The 19,944-nt window shown below is 46.8% G+C and overlaps 2 protein-coding genes across 9 annotated transcripts in view; both read left to right on the plus strand.

Moving 5' to 3' along the window:
• Window positions 1-2,999: 2,999 nt before the first annotated feature.
• Window positions 3,000-8,496, plus strand: LOC107075726 (CD209 antigen-like protein C). 2 transcript variants are annotated; one of them, XM_015337919.2, is made up of 6 exons: window positions 3,000-3,193; window positions 3,862-3,963; window positions 4,865-5,038; window positions 5,821-5,972; window positions 6,549-6,655; window positions 7,178-8,496. In XM_015337919.2, exons 1-6 carry the CDS (start codon window positions 3,052-3,054, stop codon window positions 7,335-7,337), a joined length of 837 nt encoding a protein of 278 aa, XP_015193405.2. In that variant the 5' UTR covers window positions 3,000-3,051; the 3' UTR covers window positions 7,338-8,496. The 2 variants fall into 2 exon arrangements, with proteins under 2 accessions (XP_015193405.2, XP_069039137.1); XM_069183036.1 differs by having other exon boundaries at window positions 7,072-7,271.
• An 86-nt stretch (window positions 8,497-8,582) lies between these two features.
• The window catches only part of ptpn6 (protein tyrosine phosphatase non-receptor type 6), a 33,968-nt gene continuing 22,606 nt past the window's right edge, over window positions 8,583-19,944 (plus strand). Inside the window, exons 1-4 of one of the 7 annotated variants that reach the window (XM_069183031.1) lie at window positions 8,583-9,288; window positions 12,120-12,812; window positions 17,364-17,388; window positions 19,143-19,265. In XM_069183031.1, the coding sequence (XP_069039132.1) occupies window positions 17,381-17,388; window positions 19,143-19,265 (131 nt within the window). In that variant the 5' untranslated portion in view covers window positions 8,583-9,288; window positions 12,120-12,812; window positions 17,364-17,380. The other 6 variants (XM_069183026.1, XM_069183033.1, XM_069183029.1 and 3 more) reach the window with 6 other exon arrangements.

Raw genomic sequence — 19,944 nt, forward strand, 5'->3', positions numbered from 1 at the left:
CTACGAAGGAAAATCGATCGAACGTTCATGGCCGTTGCTATGGTCGCTGATGAGCATGTGTCCAGTTCTCACCTGCCGTGTAAATTGAAGCTTTGTGTGTACCATTCGCGTCCCACCCCGTTACAAAAAAGTCATAAGGAAACCACCCGGGCTATTGCGTGTTAATTGTTGTATTATAATGTATAATAAGACCTGGTCTGATTCTCAAATCTGCCCCATTGTGAGATTTTATTTGTTTGCAAGGCAGGCGTTACTCAGCTGGTCCCTCAGTTCTGTGGCTCATTCCCTGAGGAAGATGATGGGTTTTGAGGGCGGGGACTGTTTCTGCTGCAGCAGGAGCCATAGATGGGGATACTCTGGGGATATTCATTTTGATTTCTTCTGAAGCAGCTCCTACAGGAGGTGACAAGGTATTTTGTGCATTAAGCACATTGTTGGCATTTGCTGGGTAGCCCACCCTGTCCATCTCCCTCCACGTTCTGTCGGTTTCCTTTGCGTCTAGTCGACTTTGATTACATTCCAAAGGAACAAGTCTGCAAAAGCTGTTAATGACATGTTTTGACCTCAATATAACCTGAAGTGATTCAGCATACTGCGCTACTTGGATATAATGCATTGCATACACCATGGACACAGAGCAGCTCCATTCATATTGAGATTTATTCAGTTTCTATTACATTAATATCTATTATCATGTAACCTTATTTTTGTGAGCTTGCAGAAAAGACATTTCATTTCCAGCAACTACTGCTGCACGCTGTATTGTTGTGCATTTGAGAAATAAACTTTGACTTGATGACAACTGCCTGCTCTTAAAACACAACACAAAGTATCTAACGTGTGTAATACATATTCAGTGGTGTGAAAAAGTGTTTGCCCCCTTCCTGATTTCTTTTTTTTTTTGCATGTTTTTCACACTGAAATGTTTCAGATCATCAAACAAATTGAAATATGAGACAAAGATAACACAAGTAAACACAAAATGCAGATTTTAAATGAAGATTTTTATTATTAAGGGGAAAAAAAATCCAAACCTACATGGCCCTGTGTGAAAAAGTGATTTGCAAACACTTTTTCACACCAGTGTATATGCTCATGACCTCAGTCCAAGTCAGCTGTGTCACGCTGATGATTAAGAAGGATTAGTCAGCTGTCTGTGACTGCTAAATAAACGCTCACAAACATTAAAAGCATCATACCCTTTACACAATGTCCTGTGATGCAATCAAGCCCTTTTTCCTACAGCACTGGAAGTCAGCTCACAGTTCTCATGCTACTTTTTTAACGGAGAAAAACAGTCAGGCCTCACAATATAGATCAGACTATCATGTCAGCACGGTTAGAAAGAACCCCTTCGCAGTCAGTAGGATGAATTGAAATTCTCATCTCATCATCAGGAATTGAAAAAATCTTCAGTTCAATGCGGATCGTGTTCAGCCAGCAGCTCTATCACTCTGCAGCTCACAGCTGGCAGCCCCACTGAAGCTCAGCAGGTGGGAGCCTGGCCAGTACCTGGATGGGAGACTCCTGGGAAAGCTGAGGCTGCTGCTGGAAGAGGTGTTAGTGGGACCAGTAGGGGGCGCTCACCCTGTGGTCTGTGGGGGTCCTAATGCCCCAGTATAGCGATAGGGACTCCTTACTGGAAAGGGTGCCGTCCTCCAGATGAGACATTAACCCGAGCCAGGCTCCCACCCGCTGAGCTCCAGGGGGGCTGCAGGGTGATCCTGCTGCTGGCCTGAGCTGGGGAGGAAGGGAAAGGCGGCTCTGTCCGAGGCCCGTGGGGGGTGGACGAGTGAGACTGATCTCGCAGTCACGGGACAGAGGGAGGCCCTCAAGCAGGCTGGAGTTTCCGTGGCTTTGCCGGGGTGAGGGGAGCCCTTTGGGCAGGTGGAAGAGGACCGGAGGACTTTAGATCCTTTAAAGAATAATAATAATAATAATATCTGTGCTGGTCAGCGCTTCAGGAGCTTGGCTTACCCGTGCCTGATCACTGGTACGATCACCAGCCTGAAAGGTGTGAAGAAGGAGAACGTCACCACCATGCATGACATGGCTGTTACCACTGTTGAAGCAAACCGACGGGGCGTCTTCCTCCCGGGGCGGTTTCTCGTCGATGTAGCTGTCCCACGTGGCGGGAATGTCTGCCTGAGGGAGGCTGGAAAATTGAGCCGGTACAAGGACCTTGAGAACGAGATACCGCGCCCGTGGAGCACAGAGCCAGGCGGGATCCCAGGCGTAGGCGGGGCTCTTGGAGCGCCTCGAGTCGGATTTCAGAAGCACCCCGAGGAGTGGGAGCGGCTCCGGTGCAGAACGTCGCCCTCCTCGGAACAGCCCACATACTCCGCCAAGTCCTGCCCGTCGGACAACAGCAGGGCCTGAGGAATCCGGTGGATCTCCGGTCGATACCAGCCTGCAGAAAAGCTGAGAAGATAAAACTTTCAATAATAATAATAATAATAATAATTCCTAATGCTTCTATAGCGCTTTTCTGGACACTTCACTCAAATCGCTTTACAGGAAATAGGGGATCCCACTGTCACCACCAGTGTGCAGCCCCACCTGGATGATGCCCCAGTCCTCTCCCCACACACCAGCTCTCAGTGGGGAGGAGAGCAGAGTGATGAAGCCAGTTCAGAGATGGGGATTATTAGGAGGCCATGATGGGTAAGGGCCAGGGGGAAATTTGGCCAGGACACCGGGGTAACACCCCTACTCTTTTTGAGAGACGCTCTGGGATTTTTAATGACCACAGAGAGTCAGGACCTTGGTTTTACGTCTCATCTGAAGGACGGCTCCTACCCATCATCCTTTTTTTTACAGTTTATTGTCCCCATCGTTAGCATGAGTGACACACGCACAGATTCTGATAGCCTTGCACTCTTTCAGATCTGCTAGACACAACAGGCCTTGCACAATTTCCGGGGATCAGAGCAGTCATTTTCCTCTGAAGTTAAAATAACAGAGAGAGAAGGAGAAGTAAGATCCAGTGCAGGGAGCAATACTGAAGACTGACTGGCACTGTGACTGCAGCACACCGATCACAGCAAGGACATGGACAGGGAGTACAAAAACATAATCATATCTAAGATGTCAGAAGAAATATACACTGATTTAATCAGCCCTGATAATCATGTGTACAGCACAGTGGACCAGTGCCTACATGAAAACAGAAGAACGCAGGACAGACAGAGAGGTAACGAACGTCTTTAGAATCTGTTAAAGTATTGCTGTGATTAACCCTAGTATAGTGTGTCAGGCTTATGTTTCAACTCCTACTGATCCATTTCTGTTCTGCTGTGAATATTGACACACCAGGAGAATCTAAATTTCTACCTGCATGTTTAATTCAACAGCTTTATAGAAGGCTGCTAAACAGTCATGTCCTTGAACAGAATGGAGCCTTTGGAAGAGTTCAGAAACTGAAGTCATAAACACAGGCCATTTCTGAATGCACTAGATTCAAAACCAAGGGATGTTGTGTTAAAATCGCACAACTAAGGTGTTAGAATATCGCATACAACATTCAACATCCTCAGAGTCAACTCAGTGAAACTCTTTAGAATCCGCAGAGAGACACTTAAACAGAGGGTACAAGAGGAAATGGTGTGGAAGTGTATTTAAAACTGAGAATGAGTGGCACTTCTTTACACAAAGGGTGGTGGGAGTATGGAACAAGCAACCAAGCCAGGTGGTTGAAGCCAATACAGCTGGATCAGATCTTTGGATCAGGCAGCCTGCAGGAACTACATGTGTTAGTTGTGCTGACAGGCATTTACATGTTTGTAAACTTCCCTGTTTCCTTATGTCCCAGAGTGAGACATCAGCGTATGATCTTATGTCTCCTCATGTCTGTGTTCACAGTGAAAGCAGGGCGCGGGCCCCCTCCTTACAGACTGATCGCAGTGTTTCTGGGGCTGCTGTGTGTTGTTTCACTGACTGGCTTCATAATCCAGTCTGTCTACTGTGAGTATAACGCTGTGTGGAACTGTAGCCGTTTAATAATAATAATTATTACTAAAATTATTATTAATAATGAAGTCTCCCCCACTGTCCAATGGTGTGGTAGTGATTTTTGATGTGATAAGATCCGTGGATCTTTTGCTTCTAATTGCTAATCTAATTGCTTTTAGGAATTTTTGAACAATCTGATCTGTACGGATACCACCAATCAAATAATAATAATAATAATAATAATAATAATAATAATAATAATAATAATAATAATAATAGTAATTCCTACATTTATACAACAACTTTTTGGACACTCCACTAAAAACACTTTACAGGTAATGTTCTAGCCCCACCTAGATGATGCACCAGTCCTCTCCCCACACACCAGCTCTTAGTGGGATGGAGAGCAGAGTGATGAAGCCAGTTCAGAGAGGGGGTTATAAGGAGGCCATGATTGGTAACAATCAGGGTAAAATTGAGTCAAGACACTGGGGTAACACCCCTACTCTTTTCAAGAAACACCCTGGGATTTTTAATGACCACAGAGAGTCAGGACCTCAGATTAATGTCTCATCTGATGGACAGCACCATTTTTTTACAGTATAGTGTCCCCGTCCCTATGCTGGGGCATCAGGACCCGCACAGATTGCAGGGTGAGCGCCCCCTACTGGCCCCACTAACACCTCTTCCAGCAGCAGCCTCAGCTTTCCCAGGAGTCTCCCATCCAGGTACTGACCAGGCTCACACTGCTGAGCTCCAGTGGGGCTGCCAGCGCTGAGTCACAGAGTGATCCAGCTGCTGGCTGAGAACTTGTGTCGCTGCCTGAGTTCCTTTGTCAGCAGCTTCCTGCCGGCCCGATACCAGTGCCTGCGTGCTTCCATATGGTAAAGACCGAATGTCTATTCCCCACCAGGTAACGGATTCCTTCACGTCAACCAATCACAGAGCTCTCTACCAAGAAGGAACGAGCTGGATGAGCTCAGTGCAAACTATTCTGCTCTGGCTGCTGCCCATGAGAAGTTAGTGGAAGAAAAAGAGGAGTTAAAGAGAGAAAACGAGAGACTCCTGTCCCTGAACACAGATATCAGTAAGCACTTTCACATGCAATGTTACTGGAAAACAGGCATGATGGGGACTTTTTTATTCTGACACACAAAACGAATCATCTCTGCTTTGTTCTGCACAGTCTGCTCTCCCCAGTAGCTGAGCATGCCTGATAGCACAGCTCATTCGTGCTCACGAAGTTACCTACTGTATCTTACTGAAAGCATTTCCAGTGTAATGAAGGGGGGGTTGGTTGTTCAGTCCTGTGACGGGTCAGCCCCTGCGAGGGGCAGAATAACTCTTTTGTTCCATCCCGCTGCAAAATCCATTTAGCATCGCATTGATCTCCAGCACCTGGGTCGCTAAAGCAATTAAGCACCCATTGAATTCATTTTGTCAGAAAGGTTATAAAGTCAGGACAGCGTGTTGGCCCAGTGGTAGGCATTGCTGCCTTGCGTGGGTGCTCCAGAGACGTACTGGTAAGTTAATGAGCTGCTGGAAGAGCATCCCTGGTGTGAGTCTGTGTGTGCCCTGCAATACACTGGCGTCCCTCCCACAGTGTATCCTGCCTTGTGCACGTTCCCTGCCGGGATAGGCTCTGGCTGCCATGTGACCATGAAATGGATACAGGAGCTTAGAAAAGTGATCTGAAGGAGATTCAAAGTCCTGGCAGGGCATTTAGACACGTTTGTCTAACCACTGGGACAAACGGAGGGCTGGGATGTCCCCATACACTCAAGAGACATGGGATTGAAGTACACTGTGTTGGTCAGGGAACTGGACTGAGAGGAATCTGCTGTCACTCTCTGCGTTCTCCCTGTACAGAGAGGCTCTGCAAACTGTGTCCTCAGGACTGGGAGTTTTTCCAGTCCAAGTGTTACCACTTCTCGACTGGCAGGCTGAGCTGGAGGGACAGTCAGGCTGACTGCAGGAGCCAGGGGGCTGACCTGGTGGTCATAGACAGCAGACTGGAGCAGGTAAGTGACTATGAAGGGGAAGGGGGGCGAACGCAATTGGGGAACCATAGCGTGTTGACAAGAGATGTTTGGGAAGAAAGCTAGGGCCTGATCTTGCTTATTTCCTCCCAGCCATCTCCCTCTCTCCCTGGGACCTCCCTTCACTTATCTCTCTCACACCCTTGTGGCAGCTCCTCAGCTCATTCCTTGCACTAGTAACAGGGCGGGAGGGATCAGCCTCATCCTAGTAGCTAGGCTGCCTTTCCCTCAGCTAGGAGAGTAGGACCCACATGGACTGCAGGGTGAGAGCGCCCCCTACTGGTCCCACTAACACCTCTTCCAGCAGCAGCCTCAGCTCTCCCAGGAGTCTCCCATCCAGGTACTGACCAGGCTCCCACCTGCTGAGCTCCAGAGGGGCTGCCAGGGTGATGTGGATGTTGGCAAGTTCACAAACAAAGGGAACTAACCTACGTCTCCCCACCAGACTTGACCATAGCACATCGATTGTATTTGGGTGGGGGGTTTCTAGTAGCGCTCCCTTTGCTATCACGTTAATAACCAGCATCACGGATGAGTAACTCTGTGTCTCCCGCTCAGCTCTTTATATCGAGACAGAGCAAGGGAGGCAGTTACTGGATCGGACTGAGCGATGCCGCCTCCGAGGGCACCTGGCTGTGGGTGAACGGGGCCAGAGAAACCGGAGGGTGAGTTCGGCGGAAACGCCACCGGCCCCTGACTGTCTGGGCAGAACCGGGAAGAAACACACGCGATGGCCGCGGAGAGACGTTAAATGGAGAGATTCTGCTGTTATTTTATATTTTGTTAGACCTGATTCGGCGAAAGGGTGTGTTTTTCCTATTAATCTGGTCATTATTTTGGCGAAATCCACAGAAGTAAATGGTCCGATACCGCTCCTGTCCATTCGTGCTTTTAAGGTCGAATTGCTTTTATATTTAAAGAATCAAAAGATAAGACGTGCAATGGAAACATGTTAAAAGCTTTATTTTCAGCTTTTGTCACTGAGAATTCCCCTGGCTGTGAAGGGCGTCTATTTCTGTATCGGTTTGACTATGTTGTCTCCCTTTTCGTATTTTTGATGTTTCAATGAGAAACTGTTCAGTTCCAGCTCAGTCCTGGAACAGCAGCATCGCGCTTCACTGCTCTCTCCTGCCAAGAACAAACAAAAAGGCCGGAATGAGAACTAAACGTGAACTGGAACTTGACAGGTACTGGATGCCGAGGCAGCCGGACAATCACCGGGGCAGAGAGAACTGCGCCGTGATCGCCTCCCGAGCCGCGGGAGCCGTGAGGAACTGGAATGACGAAGAGTGCGGCCGGACCCTGTCCTGGATCTGCGAAGCCGAGAGTCCCCTCCTCTCCGCTTAAGACGCTTGGCGGCTCCGAGCAAAAAAAAAACACCCGTGCTGCTCTTCCGGAGCCGAGCGCCTCGCCATCAGTCCACGGAGAGCCCGAAGAACCCACAGGGCAGTTTTGGCTTGCGTGACGGCGGTGTGAACAAGTCGTAACTGCGCTTCACGGGCCGATCCGCTCGCTTCGCACTTCACGCAGGACGCAAGCAGCTACAGAGGAGGACGGCAAGGTGATCCAAGGATCACGTAGCTCCAAAACATTCAGTTCAACTCGGCTGCAATTAAGAAAGCAAAAAAAAAAAACAACAACCCGTAGAGATGGGGAATTCTGACCTTGGACGTTATGTGGATTTGGCTATTGAAATTGATTTTTTTTTAATCTAAATGTGCTTTGGTGTTCGCTTCGTGCTCAGCAGCTGAGCTTTTTTTTGTACTTTTGCCTTTTGTACAAGCGTACGGAGCCCGGGAGGGGCCATCGGTGTGTGTGTGATGGGGAGTTATATCGAGGGAACGATTTACGATTCGTGCGCACGAAATAACGTTTTCTCTTTCTTCCGTTTTCGCACGCACATAGAAAGTTTAAAACGCCCGCATTGTCCCCTTCTCCTGACGACAACGCTTTCAAACGCTAGTTAACATGTTTTTATATCGGTACAATAAAGCATATCTGACACTGCTGTAGATAAGGATAATGGATAGAGATGAACTGATTAAGTTTTATTTTGGTTTGGGGATGAGTTATTAGGGCACTGTAGCTACTGTACTCTTCAACTATCGGGACTGCACCTCTCTTTCACTGCTAGTGCCACGTCAGTGCTTGCGAGGGGGTTAGGAAACGTTATTTCGTGCGCACGAATTAAAGAAAACGGGGGCACGATGTAGGTATTTCGTGGGCGCGAATTTTAAGTCGTTCCCTCGATATAACTTTGTTTTCTTACTGATGGTCCGGCCTCCGAACCAGCGCGTCCTCCTGACTCTGCAAACCCCCTCCTGCTGTCGCGCTCCCTCAGATAAATGAACCACTGAGACCTGTCACTACTGCAAGAATCACATTTTGTTCTGAAACTCCAGAGCGAATAGCGTATCGAGTTTTGTAGGCGGTGCAATAAAAACCAATGTGTGCTCCTGTGGATATCCGCTTCAAAATGTTTAGAATAAAAAGTTACTATTCTGCACTTGACAGAACATGTTCTGTGCCTTCGAGCTTGTAGTATTCTGGTAGCCATGGTTACCCTCGGTTCCATGCATTCCAGTGGCTATGACGACCATGGATTTGCGGAAGGTGCGGTGTAGTGCTGTACGGCAGAAAAGCCAAACTACAACTCCCATCAGTCTTTTAGGCACGCTGGGCTTTTGCTGAGGGCTCATGGGTATTGTAGTTTTTTTTGACCGTGCCATTTGGTTAGCATTAAGAGGTCCTGGCAGACTGCGTGTTCACACACGAATCGCCCCGACATCATCGTTACTACACTTCTACAAACATCCCTGCCGACACTAGGGGAGAGAGTTCAGTTAGTTCGCTAGTGCTCTCTCCACTCGCGATACCTCCCCCCGTGGCTGTTACACGACCCCGGAACCACGCAGAACCACAAACCAGGTGCGCTTGAGGGGCAACCAGCCATTTTCTCCCTTTCTATCTCTTTCTCACCAGCTCTGCAGGGCTCCACTTCACCGTTATACTAACGGCTCACAAACCTAGTTAATATGTAACTCGACGAGTACAGTTTATTGTAAAGATTTAACCAGCGCTAAGCTAATAATCCATTCCCCTTTCCGTTGACATTACAAGGCTACCCAAGTGAATCATTAACTGACGCCGTGTGCCCCCAAGTGTGCAGAAGCCAGCGCTTCGTTCGCCAAAGTGCGCATGCTCTGCCCTCAAGCATACGTCAGCGTGCTCGCGTATAGGATAGCCGTCGGTGTCGAGTGACCCAGCAGCGCTGTCCGGAGGAGAGGGAGCTGAAATGGTAAAGGCACATCATTCATTTATCTCTGTGGTGCAGCCGTTCCTGAAATAAAACCGAATGGGTGTCGCTGCTGTACCTTTCTGTCTTTATTTTGAGCTCTGTAGCTTTCAGTTCCAGTGTATCGTATGTCAATAGCAAGCATATCAGTAGTTCTGATGTGCTCTCTTCTTACCTGTTCAGTCTGCGTTGAGTGCACGTAGCCTACTCTTATTGCGTTAGAGACATACAGTATACACACAACAACGTGACCTGAACTTTTTAAACTTGCCCATTGCTTGAAATACGGCAAGTCGCCTTAGACACGCATAACAAATTCGTCCCCATTTTTTACATGACAAGGTGTATTTGCAAAACAGCCGCTGGGGTGCCCCCAGAGAAGCTTTGCAACTTCCCCGTGTGTGTCGCTGATGACTTTTTGAGCGGCCGTGTAGTAAAACGGAAAAGGATTGGACAGGAGGTTTTGAACGGTTCAATGGGGTGTCAGTTTGTATCAAGGTTTCGATTGGGAGTATGGGAAATGTAGTCTTTCTTCAGCCGGACTGTGTATACGTCAAAGTCCCTTCTTTGAGAGTTTGAAAAGGTATTAATCAGCATGGTGCCGAGCTACCAGAGACACAGAGAATAGCTTCTTCTTTGGTAAATCGCAAGAAAAGGTTACAGATTACTTTTAAATAATGCAAATTATTAAAAGAGTTGTTATTGGTTTATCAGCATTGCTTCAGATTATGAAACGTTGCTGTTTATCTCTAATACATTAAATTACGCTCAAGATGTAAGGGGATTTTTCGCAGAAAAATGTAAATCGGAAAACAAAGACCCAAATCTCTTTTATGGTACTGAAAGATCTCACCTTTGCTGTTTCACATTTCAAGGGTTATTATCGTCTGGGGGAAGTTTGTTTTACGTCATGGTCCAGTACAATAATATAACAAGGAAGACAAAGATTAGATAGATAGATAATACTTTATTAATCCCGTAGGGAAATTGATGTGTTACAGCAGTCCAGCCCAAGACAAGCAAAACAGACATCAGAATAGTTATAAAACAAAAGACAAACAAAATAAATAAAAATAAATACATAGGTGTGTGCAAAATGTAATCAGAGAAGACAGGACAGTAGTGCCCAAGGAGTTCATTTACATTGTTTGGGACAGATATTGCAGAGGGGATGAAAGATTTCCTAAATCTGTGACTTTTAGAGTTGGGGACACAGAGGTACTGTATCTCCCCAATGGTAGTAGTGTAAATTCACAGTGAAGCGGGCGAGACACACTCTCCATAATGCCCTTGGTCTCCTTTAGCCATGAAACCAAAGCAAAATTTAGCACTATATCTTTTATTATCTCCCTTATTTGCTGTATCACAACACGTTGCCCGTTGGGGATAATAAGGACTCTCTCTCACATGCTGTTCTACATATTTGGTGAGTTGAACTTTTACTGAATACTGTGTAAATTATATTACAAAAGGAAAATAAACAGCTCGATTAAAGCTATACCCGAGTGAGATGTTGAAATGTTTGCATGCAGAAGTTTATTTGTCCGCTTTGCGAGTCTGATTAGAGCTCCGATCGTGTGACAAGTGTTATATTGTTACTCAGCAGAGAAATCAAATCGTTTCATTTCAATAGAAACGGATTGAATGGCGGGTGGCAGTCTGTGTGGAGTTTGCATGTTCGACCAATGTTCGCATGGGTTTCCTCCCACATGCTGGGCTGCTGCCCCCTACTGGACATGGGGCTGTACTTCCACGAGTTAGCAGACGCATGTAAACAATAATTATATACATTACCTCTTGTAGAATAAATGCTTTTATCTGGCACTTAAAAAAGCTTAAGAAGGTCTTATTGCAGAGTATGTTTTCTGTTGTTCTATATTTTTTACTGGCGTCTGTCTGACAACGATATTTCTAGCTTTGTAGCTGGGTTAAATATAGAGCCATGCGTGCTTTTGGAAACTACAGAGTTCTGCTCCGTGTGTGGTGCCAGTGTGGTGTCAGGAATATAAAAGTGTCTGTTTTATTTAAATTAGCAGATTTTCTAAATTGATTACTTGTTGTTGACATCAGTTTGATTATTTGTGATTTAACACAATACACATGCACAAGAACTAAGTGACATAAACAAAATAAGTAAAGTCCTTACACTTATGTAGTGCCTTTCTGGACACTCCACTCAAAGCGCTTTACAGGTAGTGGGGATCCCCTCCACCCCCAAGCAGTGCGCAGCCCCACCTGGATGATGCGACGGCAGCCATAGTGCGACAGAACGCTCCCCACACACCAGCTCTCAGTGGGGAGGAGAGCAAAGTAACGTAACAAGTTCAGAGAGGGGGATTATTAGGAGGCCATGATGGGTAAGGGCCAATGGGAAATTTGGCCAGGATGCCCTGGGATTTTTAATGACCACAGACAGTCAGGACGTTGGTTTTACACTCATCCGAAGGACGGCGCCTGTTTACAGTATAGTGTCCCCGTCACTATACTGGGGCATTAGGACCCACACAGACTGCAGGGTGAGCGCCCCCTACTGATCTCACTAACACCTTGGCTTTCCCAGGAGTCTCCCATCCAGGTACTGGCCAGGCTCCCCCCTGCTGAGCTGCAGTGGGACAGCCAGTGGTGAGTCACAGAGTGATCCAGCTGCTGGCTTAGTGAGCGAGGTGATTGAGCCACTTCAGAAGTGCCCAGGTCCTGTGAGCAGGGACCTATCAGCAGCAGGCACGGCCAAAGGGAGATGAATGGAACAGCGGTCGCCGGTGTGTGAGTAAAGGTGAAGAGGCTTTCTCAGTCACAACTCACTTCCTCATAGTTTGTCCCACTTGTGCCCTCAGGCTCGCGCTTCGCCGTTCATCCTCAAGGCTGCTGGGGCAGCGCGTCAGAGCCCGTGAGGAGTACAGAGACTTGGCTTGGGGCCCCCCGCGTCCGCTTTTGCGACCCTGAAAAAGACCAGCCCCCCAGGCGGTCGGCGTTGGACTCGGTGTTAAAAGACACAGCCCTTGGGATCCGTGCAGAGCGAGAGATAGCCATGCAAACTGACTGAGCCAGCAGCACCGCGCTCGGGACGGGGATGAAGACGAGCTTGCGCAGTTCAGAACAGCCCGGCACAGAAAGATCGCAACACCAGCCGGAGGAACAGAGATACAGGAACGTAGTTATTAAGGGACAGACAGGTTATTAAGATAATTGAGGGAAATTATAGGGAGGGGTGAGAGAAGGGAGGGGCCTGTCAGACACAGGGGAACAGGGCAATTTCGTCAGCAGATATCTTATCAGAGTAAACATTATAAACAAGGAACAGAGGTTCTCTGTGGTGGTGGTGTGGGGGGGGGGAGGGAGAGAGGGGGGGGACTGCACTAAGACTGAGGAGAAAAAGAGCGAGGGAGAGTGGGAGAGAGCAAAGGGAAGGGTTTGATACAGATATCGGCTGGCTGGCTGGCTGCACACCCCGCTCCATTGGCACCGAGACCAGAGGGAGATAAAAGAGAGAGAGAAGTGCGAGACTCAGCTCCAGTCATGGCCTGTGGGTGAGCACGCAAACCTTCTTCTTCCCTGAGCTGTGTGCGGCTTTTGTCTGGGAGCCCTGCTGCACTGCGCCCTCTGGCCGGTTACTGATTACCAGCCGGGCAGCCCTTCGGCTCCCTCTGTGCGCAAGGTGTCAGCTGGCCCTGGCCGTCCTGAGTCAGTGAGGGGGGCCGATTGTGAATCAGTGTGTCGGCGAGTGTGGCTGATTGTGAATCAGTGTGTCGGCGAGTGTGGCTAATTGTGAATCAGTGTGTCGGGGAGTGTGGCTAATTGTGAATCAGTGTGTCGGCGAGTGTGGCTAATTGTGAATCAGTGTGTCGGCGAGTGTGGCTGATTGTGAATCAGTGTGTCGGCGAGTGTGGCTAATTGTGAATCAGTGTGTCGGCGAGTGTGGCTGATTGTGAATCAGTGTGTCGGCGAGTGTGGCAGTTTGTGAATCAGTGTGGCAGTTTTGTGAGTCAGAGTGTCAGTGTGGCTGCTTGAGAGTCAGTGTGTCAGTTCATGAATCAGTGTGTCCATTTGTGAGTCAGTGTCAGTGTGTCAGTCTGAGAGTCAGTGTGTCGCTTTGTGAGTCAGTGTGTCAGTTTGTGAGTCAGTGTGTCATTTTGTGAGTCAGTGTGTCATTTTGTGAGTCAGTGTGTGAGTTTGTGAGTCAGTGTGTCCTTTTGAGAGTCAGCGTGTCAGTCTGTGAGTCAGTGTGTCAGTTCATGAGTCAGTGTGTCAGTTGTCGATCACTCATGCAGTATCTTTCAGTACTTCAGTGTGGCAGAGAAGGGCTTGGTCATTCATTCAAGCAGTTGATCAGCTGTTCTGCATATCAGTCAGCCTGTATATCAGTGGGCCCATAAGAAATAAGGCTTCATTGTTTGACCACACCGTTTCACGTTTGCTCATGAAAATTAATTTGATTACAGTGGTGAAGTATTCAAATTAGTTGCTGTGGCAACAAAAACAACTGATTTGAATACTTCTCCAGTTCCTGTAGACGAGTTCTTGAAACCTATTGGTGTTTACTTGACATTGTAACGAGTATGCAATGTTTGTGCTACGATATGTAAATAGAGAGTGTATATACTGTACTATGCGCGCACACAGCAGGGTTGTAAGGGTTTGTAAGGACTATATTCAGTGTATGTTGGTCTTACAGTTTATATACTGTGCTCAGCTGTCTTATTTACTGTCCATGTAAAAACACTGCATACAGTGTGTCTACTAGTGTTATAGGCTATATACAGTAGAAACTTTGAGTATTTACTATGTACATACAGTACTCCTTGTGTGTACAGAGTAAGTATGCACAATCAGTCTCAAACTCTAGTGTCCAGTGTCTCTTCATCTGGGCTCTCAGGTAGTTGGTGTATTTTTTTTAATTAAATGCATGGTTGCAATACTCTTCTGTTCTGATGTGCGTCTAACCGTGCCTTCTGGTGAGCAAAGTGAGTGTTTTGAGTAATCGGCTGTAAAAGGTCCAAAATAAAAAGCCTTTGTGTACGAAACCCACGAGGTCAATCGACTGTTCATGTGAGCACAAACAACAGAAATACGTAGTAGGAGCTCCAGGAACTGAGTTTGCAACCCCTGGTATACAGAATTTGCATGTGTAGAGTGTGTTTTTCACACAGTTATCAGTGTGTAGGTTTTATCCAAAGCAGCAGATATTTGTACCCATTGAGAGCTGTGTATTTCACTGGAGAAGTTCAGCTGTGCCTCGGCTGGGATTTGAACTCGCAACCTCCTAGTTATAAATCCTGGACCCTAACCGCTGAGCCACACGGTTGGGTACAGTGATAGTATTAGACTGTGCTAGGGACTCAAAAGAGGAAATGCTGGAGAACAACACAGGCAGATGGAGAGGTTGTGTCCAACACTGTAGTTTGCGTGCCAGCAGAGGGCGGCACATAGCAGGTTCCAAACACGCTTCTTCCTCACTTTCACTCTCTTCTATGGGAAGTGCTTTCAGCAGTGGAACAGTTTGTTTCCTCTCTGTGACAGCAATTGCACAAACTAGTTATTATCTGCATGATTGCTGGACTGTCGGTTGACTCACAGAAAGCTCAACCGTAAGCAGTCAGGCCGAGTTAGTCTCCTGCTTTGAGAGTCATGGGCTGTGTTCTTCTTCCTGTTCATTATCACTCCTCTACATATATTTAAAGCCCATGATGATTGTAAACCTTCCCATCTTGCTCCATGGACTCTGACTTTGTTGGACGTTGTGGGAGCTGCAGTTTAAGGACTGTCAATCTAGCTTGAAAGAGTTTTAATTCTGAATTTGGGAACAAATTGGCTGAAACACACTCCTTATTGCATCAAATCGATTTTGTCTGATGAGATTTTGTTCTTGTTACAGTTAAATTATTTGCATGTAAAGTATATTATGCATTTCTGCATACACACTGTATGTACCACATGTACAGAACACAGTGTGTCTGTCTGTATATGTTTGGCTTGAGTCCTTACTGTAAACAGACTTGTAAAGTGATTTACGAACACATTTATTTCTGCATGCGCAGGGCTTTAAATAGTTGTTATGCATGTAAGCGCGGCTTATAAATACATTTCCAGACTTATTTTTGCAGGCACGGATCATGCACTGACACACAGAGAAGTGAACGCTTGCAGCCCCGCATACGAACTCTCTCTCTCTCACACACACACACATCCGCTGGCAAGCAGGCAGAGAGACATGGCTCATCTCTGCACATGTGCGTCTAGGGAAAGAGAAACAGAGAGGATGAAGTGTGTGTGTGTGGGGGGGGGGTTGTGACAATGAGGAAGTTGCCTTGTTCTTACTAGTTCAGTTGAATGCTGTGCACCAGGCGGCACAGAAAGCCGAACATCTCTGGGAGGATTCTAACAGCCACGGAGGGGAAAGAGGTGATTTGAGAAAGCGAGGGGCTGCGGAGAGGTGAAGACAGTGCGTGGACTAGGGATTACAGACAGAGAGAGAAGGAAGGATAGATCGCTGACAGCGAAAAGTTTTCTCCAAAGGATTTCAAACTCCTTCCACTGGACCACGGACCAGACTGTAATTATTATTATTATTATTATTATTATTATTATTATTATTATTACCATCATGAGTCACTTGAGCTACAGTTCCCCTTCTATGCCCGTACAGTCACAGGGAACGCTCTTTGCAATAGCACCAGTGGTGGCAAAAGAGCAGTGATTGCAACAGCAGCAGTAGACAAGCCGAGAATAGCAGTAACAGCACTAGCGCTTGCAGCAAGAGAAACGGGGCATTCAGAGCAGGCCGCGGCCCATGCAACTGTCATTGCAAAAGTGACATTGTCGCGTTCGGTAGCAGAGCCCTAGTTGTAGCAAGGATCTCAGCTACAGCAATGACGGCGGCAGTCAGAGAAGCGACGATTGCGATACCAGACTTGGTAATTCAGTGGTAGCAACTGCAATGCCGCTGGTGCAACATCAGCTGTGGCTGTTCTGCAATCATAGTAGCACGCGTTGGGGGGAGCAGCAGAAGTTAGTAAACCGTCCTGATCACAGGGCACAGAGGACTCGCAGCAGCTGCAGGGTGGCTTGGGGTGTGTCTCTCTGAGCAGATCTGTTTGATGGTGCCTAGCTAATGTAAGGAGTTGGGGATAATCGTATTTCAGCTCAGGGGTGGAGGACTTGATCTGCATCGTGTCTGGCAAGGGACAAGAGAAAAGCTGAAGAGGGGCAGGTTTTGACATCGGGCCACTAGCAGTGCACAGATGCACCAAAATGAGAAGCGGCCTCGAACACCAAGTTCTCGATGCATTCTGGGAAGCAGGTTTTTTCTGTGGGGGGGGGGAGGGTGGATTATTTCAGTAGATTTTCCCCTCTTCCACTTTGTAACACGGTTGCACCACTCAGTCCATTCTGTCATTTGCAAAAGCTGGCTTTCACTTCTCTCTCTCTCTCTTTCTTTTGCTGAAGAAGCCGCAAAAAAGGAAGGAAAAGAGACAGAACAAGAGAGGAGGGAGGGCGAGAGAGACGGAGAGGGACATATATAGGTTGCTGAAGATCGAACGAGCCACTCGTAGTACAGAAAGGGACAGTACGATCATAATACTGAGATATTTATAAATACCGAACATCTAAATAAATCCGAAATATTTATAAAGGCAGGAGAGAGAGAGACAGTGCAAAGAGACAGTAAGATATTTATATAAAGAGGTAAGGATATCTAAATCTATATATAACAGTAATAGATTCATAGAGAGGAAAGCATCACTATGTGGAATCGAAAGCAGCAGTCATAGTAGTAGTAATAATAATAATAGTAATAATAATAATAATAATAATAATAATAATAATAATAATAATAATAATAATAATAGTAATACAATTCAGAGGCCTCTGTGATATTTGGCGAGAAAGGATTTTTTGATGATGAAGTATGGTCTCTAAAATTGCAGTATTGTACCGAATACACTTCGGGTCACAGGCAGAAGCTACGTTCATATACTAACGCTAACAGCTTCTTTATCATTTTACCTTTGTTATAATATGTATTTTTAAAATGATTTTTCTTTTTTTCTCTGAACTGGCCTTTTTTTTTAAAAAAAAAGAGAAGACGAGCTGAATTATGGTTAGGTAAGTACTGCATATTAATTCCTTGCTTTTGATCGCTGCATACCTCCAGACTGGACAGACTTCACTTTGCGTTTGATTAGGCATTAAATGAGATTATAATCCGAATCCCCATTAACACCGACAGTGGTTTGAGTCATTCCTGGCTTTTCTGGACTGGACTGACTTTACTGTAATCTTGATTGGTTATAAACTGAAATTATAATCGGATACACTTTGATACTGCCACAACAGTTTGAGAAACTCCAGGCTTTACTGTACTGACTTTACTGTGCTCTGGATTAGTTAAAAACAGAGATTATATTCCGGCATCAACACTGCTGTGTGATTTAATACAATCTGACAGATTATGTTGGATTGAACTGAGACACACTGCTCATTAATGTAGACTGTTACCTGGACTCTCTCGCATTAATTATATTGACTGAGACCAAACAACAAGGAAATTCTTGCCCTTTAAATATCAGAAGCCTTTCTATTAAATGAAAAGAGATTCACAGGGGATGATTGAGAGAGCAACACTTCCCACAAGTCCTGGACACCATGTTGTCTGTTTGGCATAGTAGCGTTTTTTGCCTTTCTAGGATCGTGGGACTTGTAGTTCATTAAAATCGTCATGGCCTAACAGCAGAGTGTTGAGATAGCTGACTAAAAAGCCAAGAGAATAAAATCTGAACAAAACCTTAACAACTACATAGGGAAATCAACTTAGAAGGATAGGATCTCTAGCAGTATTAGGGAAATACTTTAATATGTAGTTGCTCCTCTTAATCATTGTGTTTCTTCACTGTTTCTGCCACCTGTACATGGGAACACGGTGTTGTTACTCTGGCTAGTTATGTGACTGTGGACATGCATTCGCTCACTCCGGCCATAATAAAATAGGCAGTCAGGACCCCCGGCACGAACTGGGGCAGACCCAAGAAGAAAGTTCTGGCCCGGGTTTGTGTGCGAGTCCCAGGGTGGTGGTGCCAGTGATGTTGCTGTGTGTGTTATGGACCGTGTATGAATACGGTGTGTGTTGAAGTAGGACCAGTGAGATCTCTCGTGAAGTGAGGTTAGTGTGTTAATGATGCTTGTGTGTTAAGTGTGCTTGTGCATGAATGTGATTAGTGTGAAAATGGTGCTTTTGTATAAACGATGCTCGTGTATTAATTCGGCTTGTGTGTTCATGGTGCTTGTGCATGAATGATGTTACTGTGTTAATGATGCTTCTGTATAAATGATGCTTGTGTGTTAATGGTGCTCGAATATTATTTAAGCTTGAGTGTTAATGCTGTTAGTGTGTTGATGATACTAGTGTGTTAATGCTGTTGGTGTGTTAATGGTGTCAGTGTGTTAATGATGCTAGTGCATTAATGTTGTCAGTATGTTAATGATGCTAGTCTGTTAATGCTGTCAGTGTGTTAATGCTGCTATGCTAGTGTGTTAATGCTGTCAGTGTGTTAATGCTGTCAGTGTGTTAATGATGCTATGCTAGTGTGTTAATGCTGTCAGTGTGTTAATGCTGCTATGCTGGTGTGTTAATGGTGCCTGTGTGTTAATGGTGCCAGTGTGTTAATGCTGTCAGTGTGTTAATACTGCTAGTGTGTTAATGGTGTCAGGTGGCGATCGTGGTGTATATGATGATCACGCTGGCTGTGTGCACACCACATTGTGTTCAGGAGCGCTGCCGCTCGTGTGGGCGCTGGCAGTGTTCCCGCCGGCGGGCAGGGCGTTGGCGACGCCGGGCTGACTCCCTGTCTTTGCGCGGGCAGGTGGTTTCACCGGGACCTCTCGGGGATCGACGCCGAGGCCCTCCTGAAAGCGAGGGGCGTCCACGGGAGCTTCCTGGCCCGGCCCAGCAAGAAGAACCAGGGGGACTTCTCTCTGTCCGTCAGGTAACCCGCAGTCTCGCCCGCGCTGTGGGCACTGCGCCGGGAGTGACCCAACACCAGGGGCCGGAATCAGGACAGACCCACGGCAGGCCTAACGCTGCTGTGCTTGGCGTCGGCCATGTGATCAGGGCGAACAAACCCTCCACCCAGACCCTCAGTCACCAGGAATGAGCCATGGAGCCAGCTGTGAGGGTGAAGTTGGGGCTGAGAGGCTCCGAGATGCCCTGCGGGTGGGGATTGATACAGGGATTAGAATTTGACCTCCTCCTGGACGTCAGTTTAACAGCCCCTGCTTCTTTAAAAGGTGTTTCTTTCATCCTCCTCGGGGAACGATATCACACTAAAGGACAGCAGGAAGCCTCCTTCAGTTCAAGCCTTCCTCCTGAAAGAGCTCCTTGCCGTTCCTCCAGGCAGGACTCGGCTCAGTTCATGCCAGCGATTTTGGAGGCTCGTTTAAATTTCAAGCCCAGGGGGCACTTCTTTACACAAAGGGCGGCAGGAGTGTGGAGCACTAGCCAGGCCCTGCCGTTCCCTGGCTTCTCTGAAGGAAGGGCTGGATCAGATCCTCAGCCAAATTGAACTACTAATTGAGGAATGGGCCAGACGGGCCCGAAAGGTTTGATTGCGTTTTTTGCAACGGCCAATCAAGAAATTTCGGTCTTTCGTCACAGCAGCGTGGTTT

This window comes from Lepisosteus oculatus, chromosome 23 (assembly GCF_040954835.1).
Source record: "Lepisosteus oculatus isolate fLepOcu1 chromosome 23, fLepOcu1.hap2, whole genome shotgun sequence".
Lineage (NCBI taxonomy): Eukaryota > Metazoa > Chordata > Actinopteri > Semionotiformes > Lepisosteidae > Lepisosteus > Lepisosteus oculatus.

Bases quoted from the DNA above. Each gene is read 5' to 3' on its own strand.
- LOC107075726 (XM_015337919.2), top strand. From the start codon at position 3,052: ATGGACAGGGAGTACAAAAACATAATCATATCTAAGATGTCAGAAGAA. The intron at 3,194-3,861 runs GTAACGAACGTC...CTGTGTTCACAG, and splicing joins AACGCAGGACAGACAGAGAG to TGAAAGCAGGGCGCGGGCCC. The intron at 5,039-5,820 runs GTAAGCACTTTC...CTCCCTGTACAG, and splicing joins GTCCCTGAACACAGATATCA to AGAGGCTCTGCAAACTGTGT.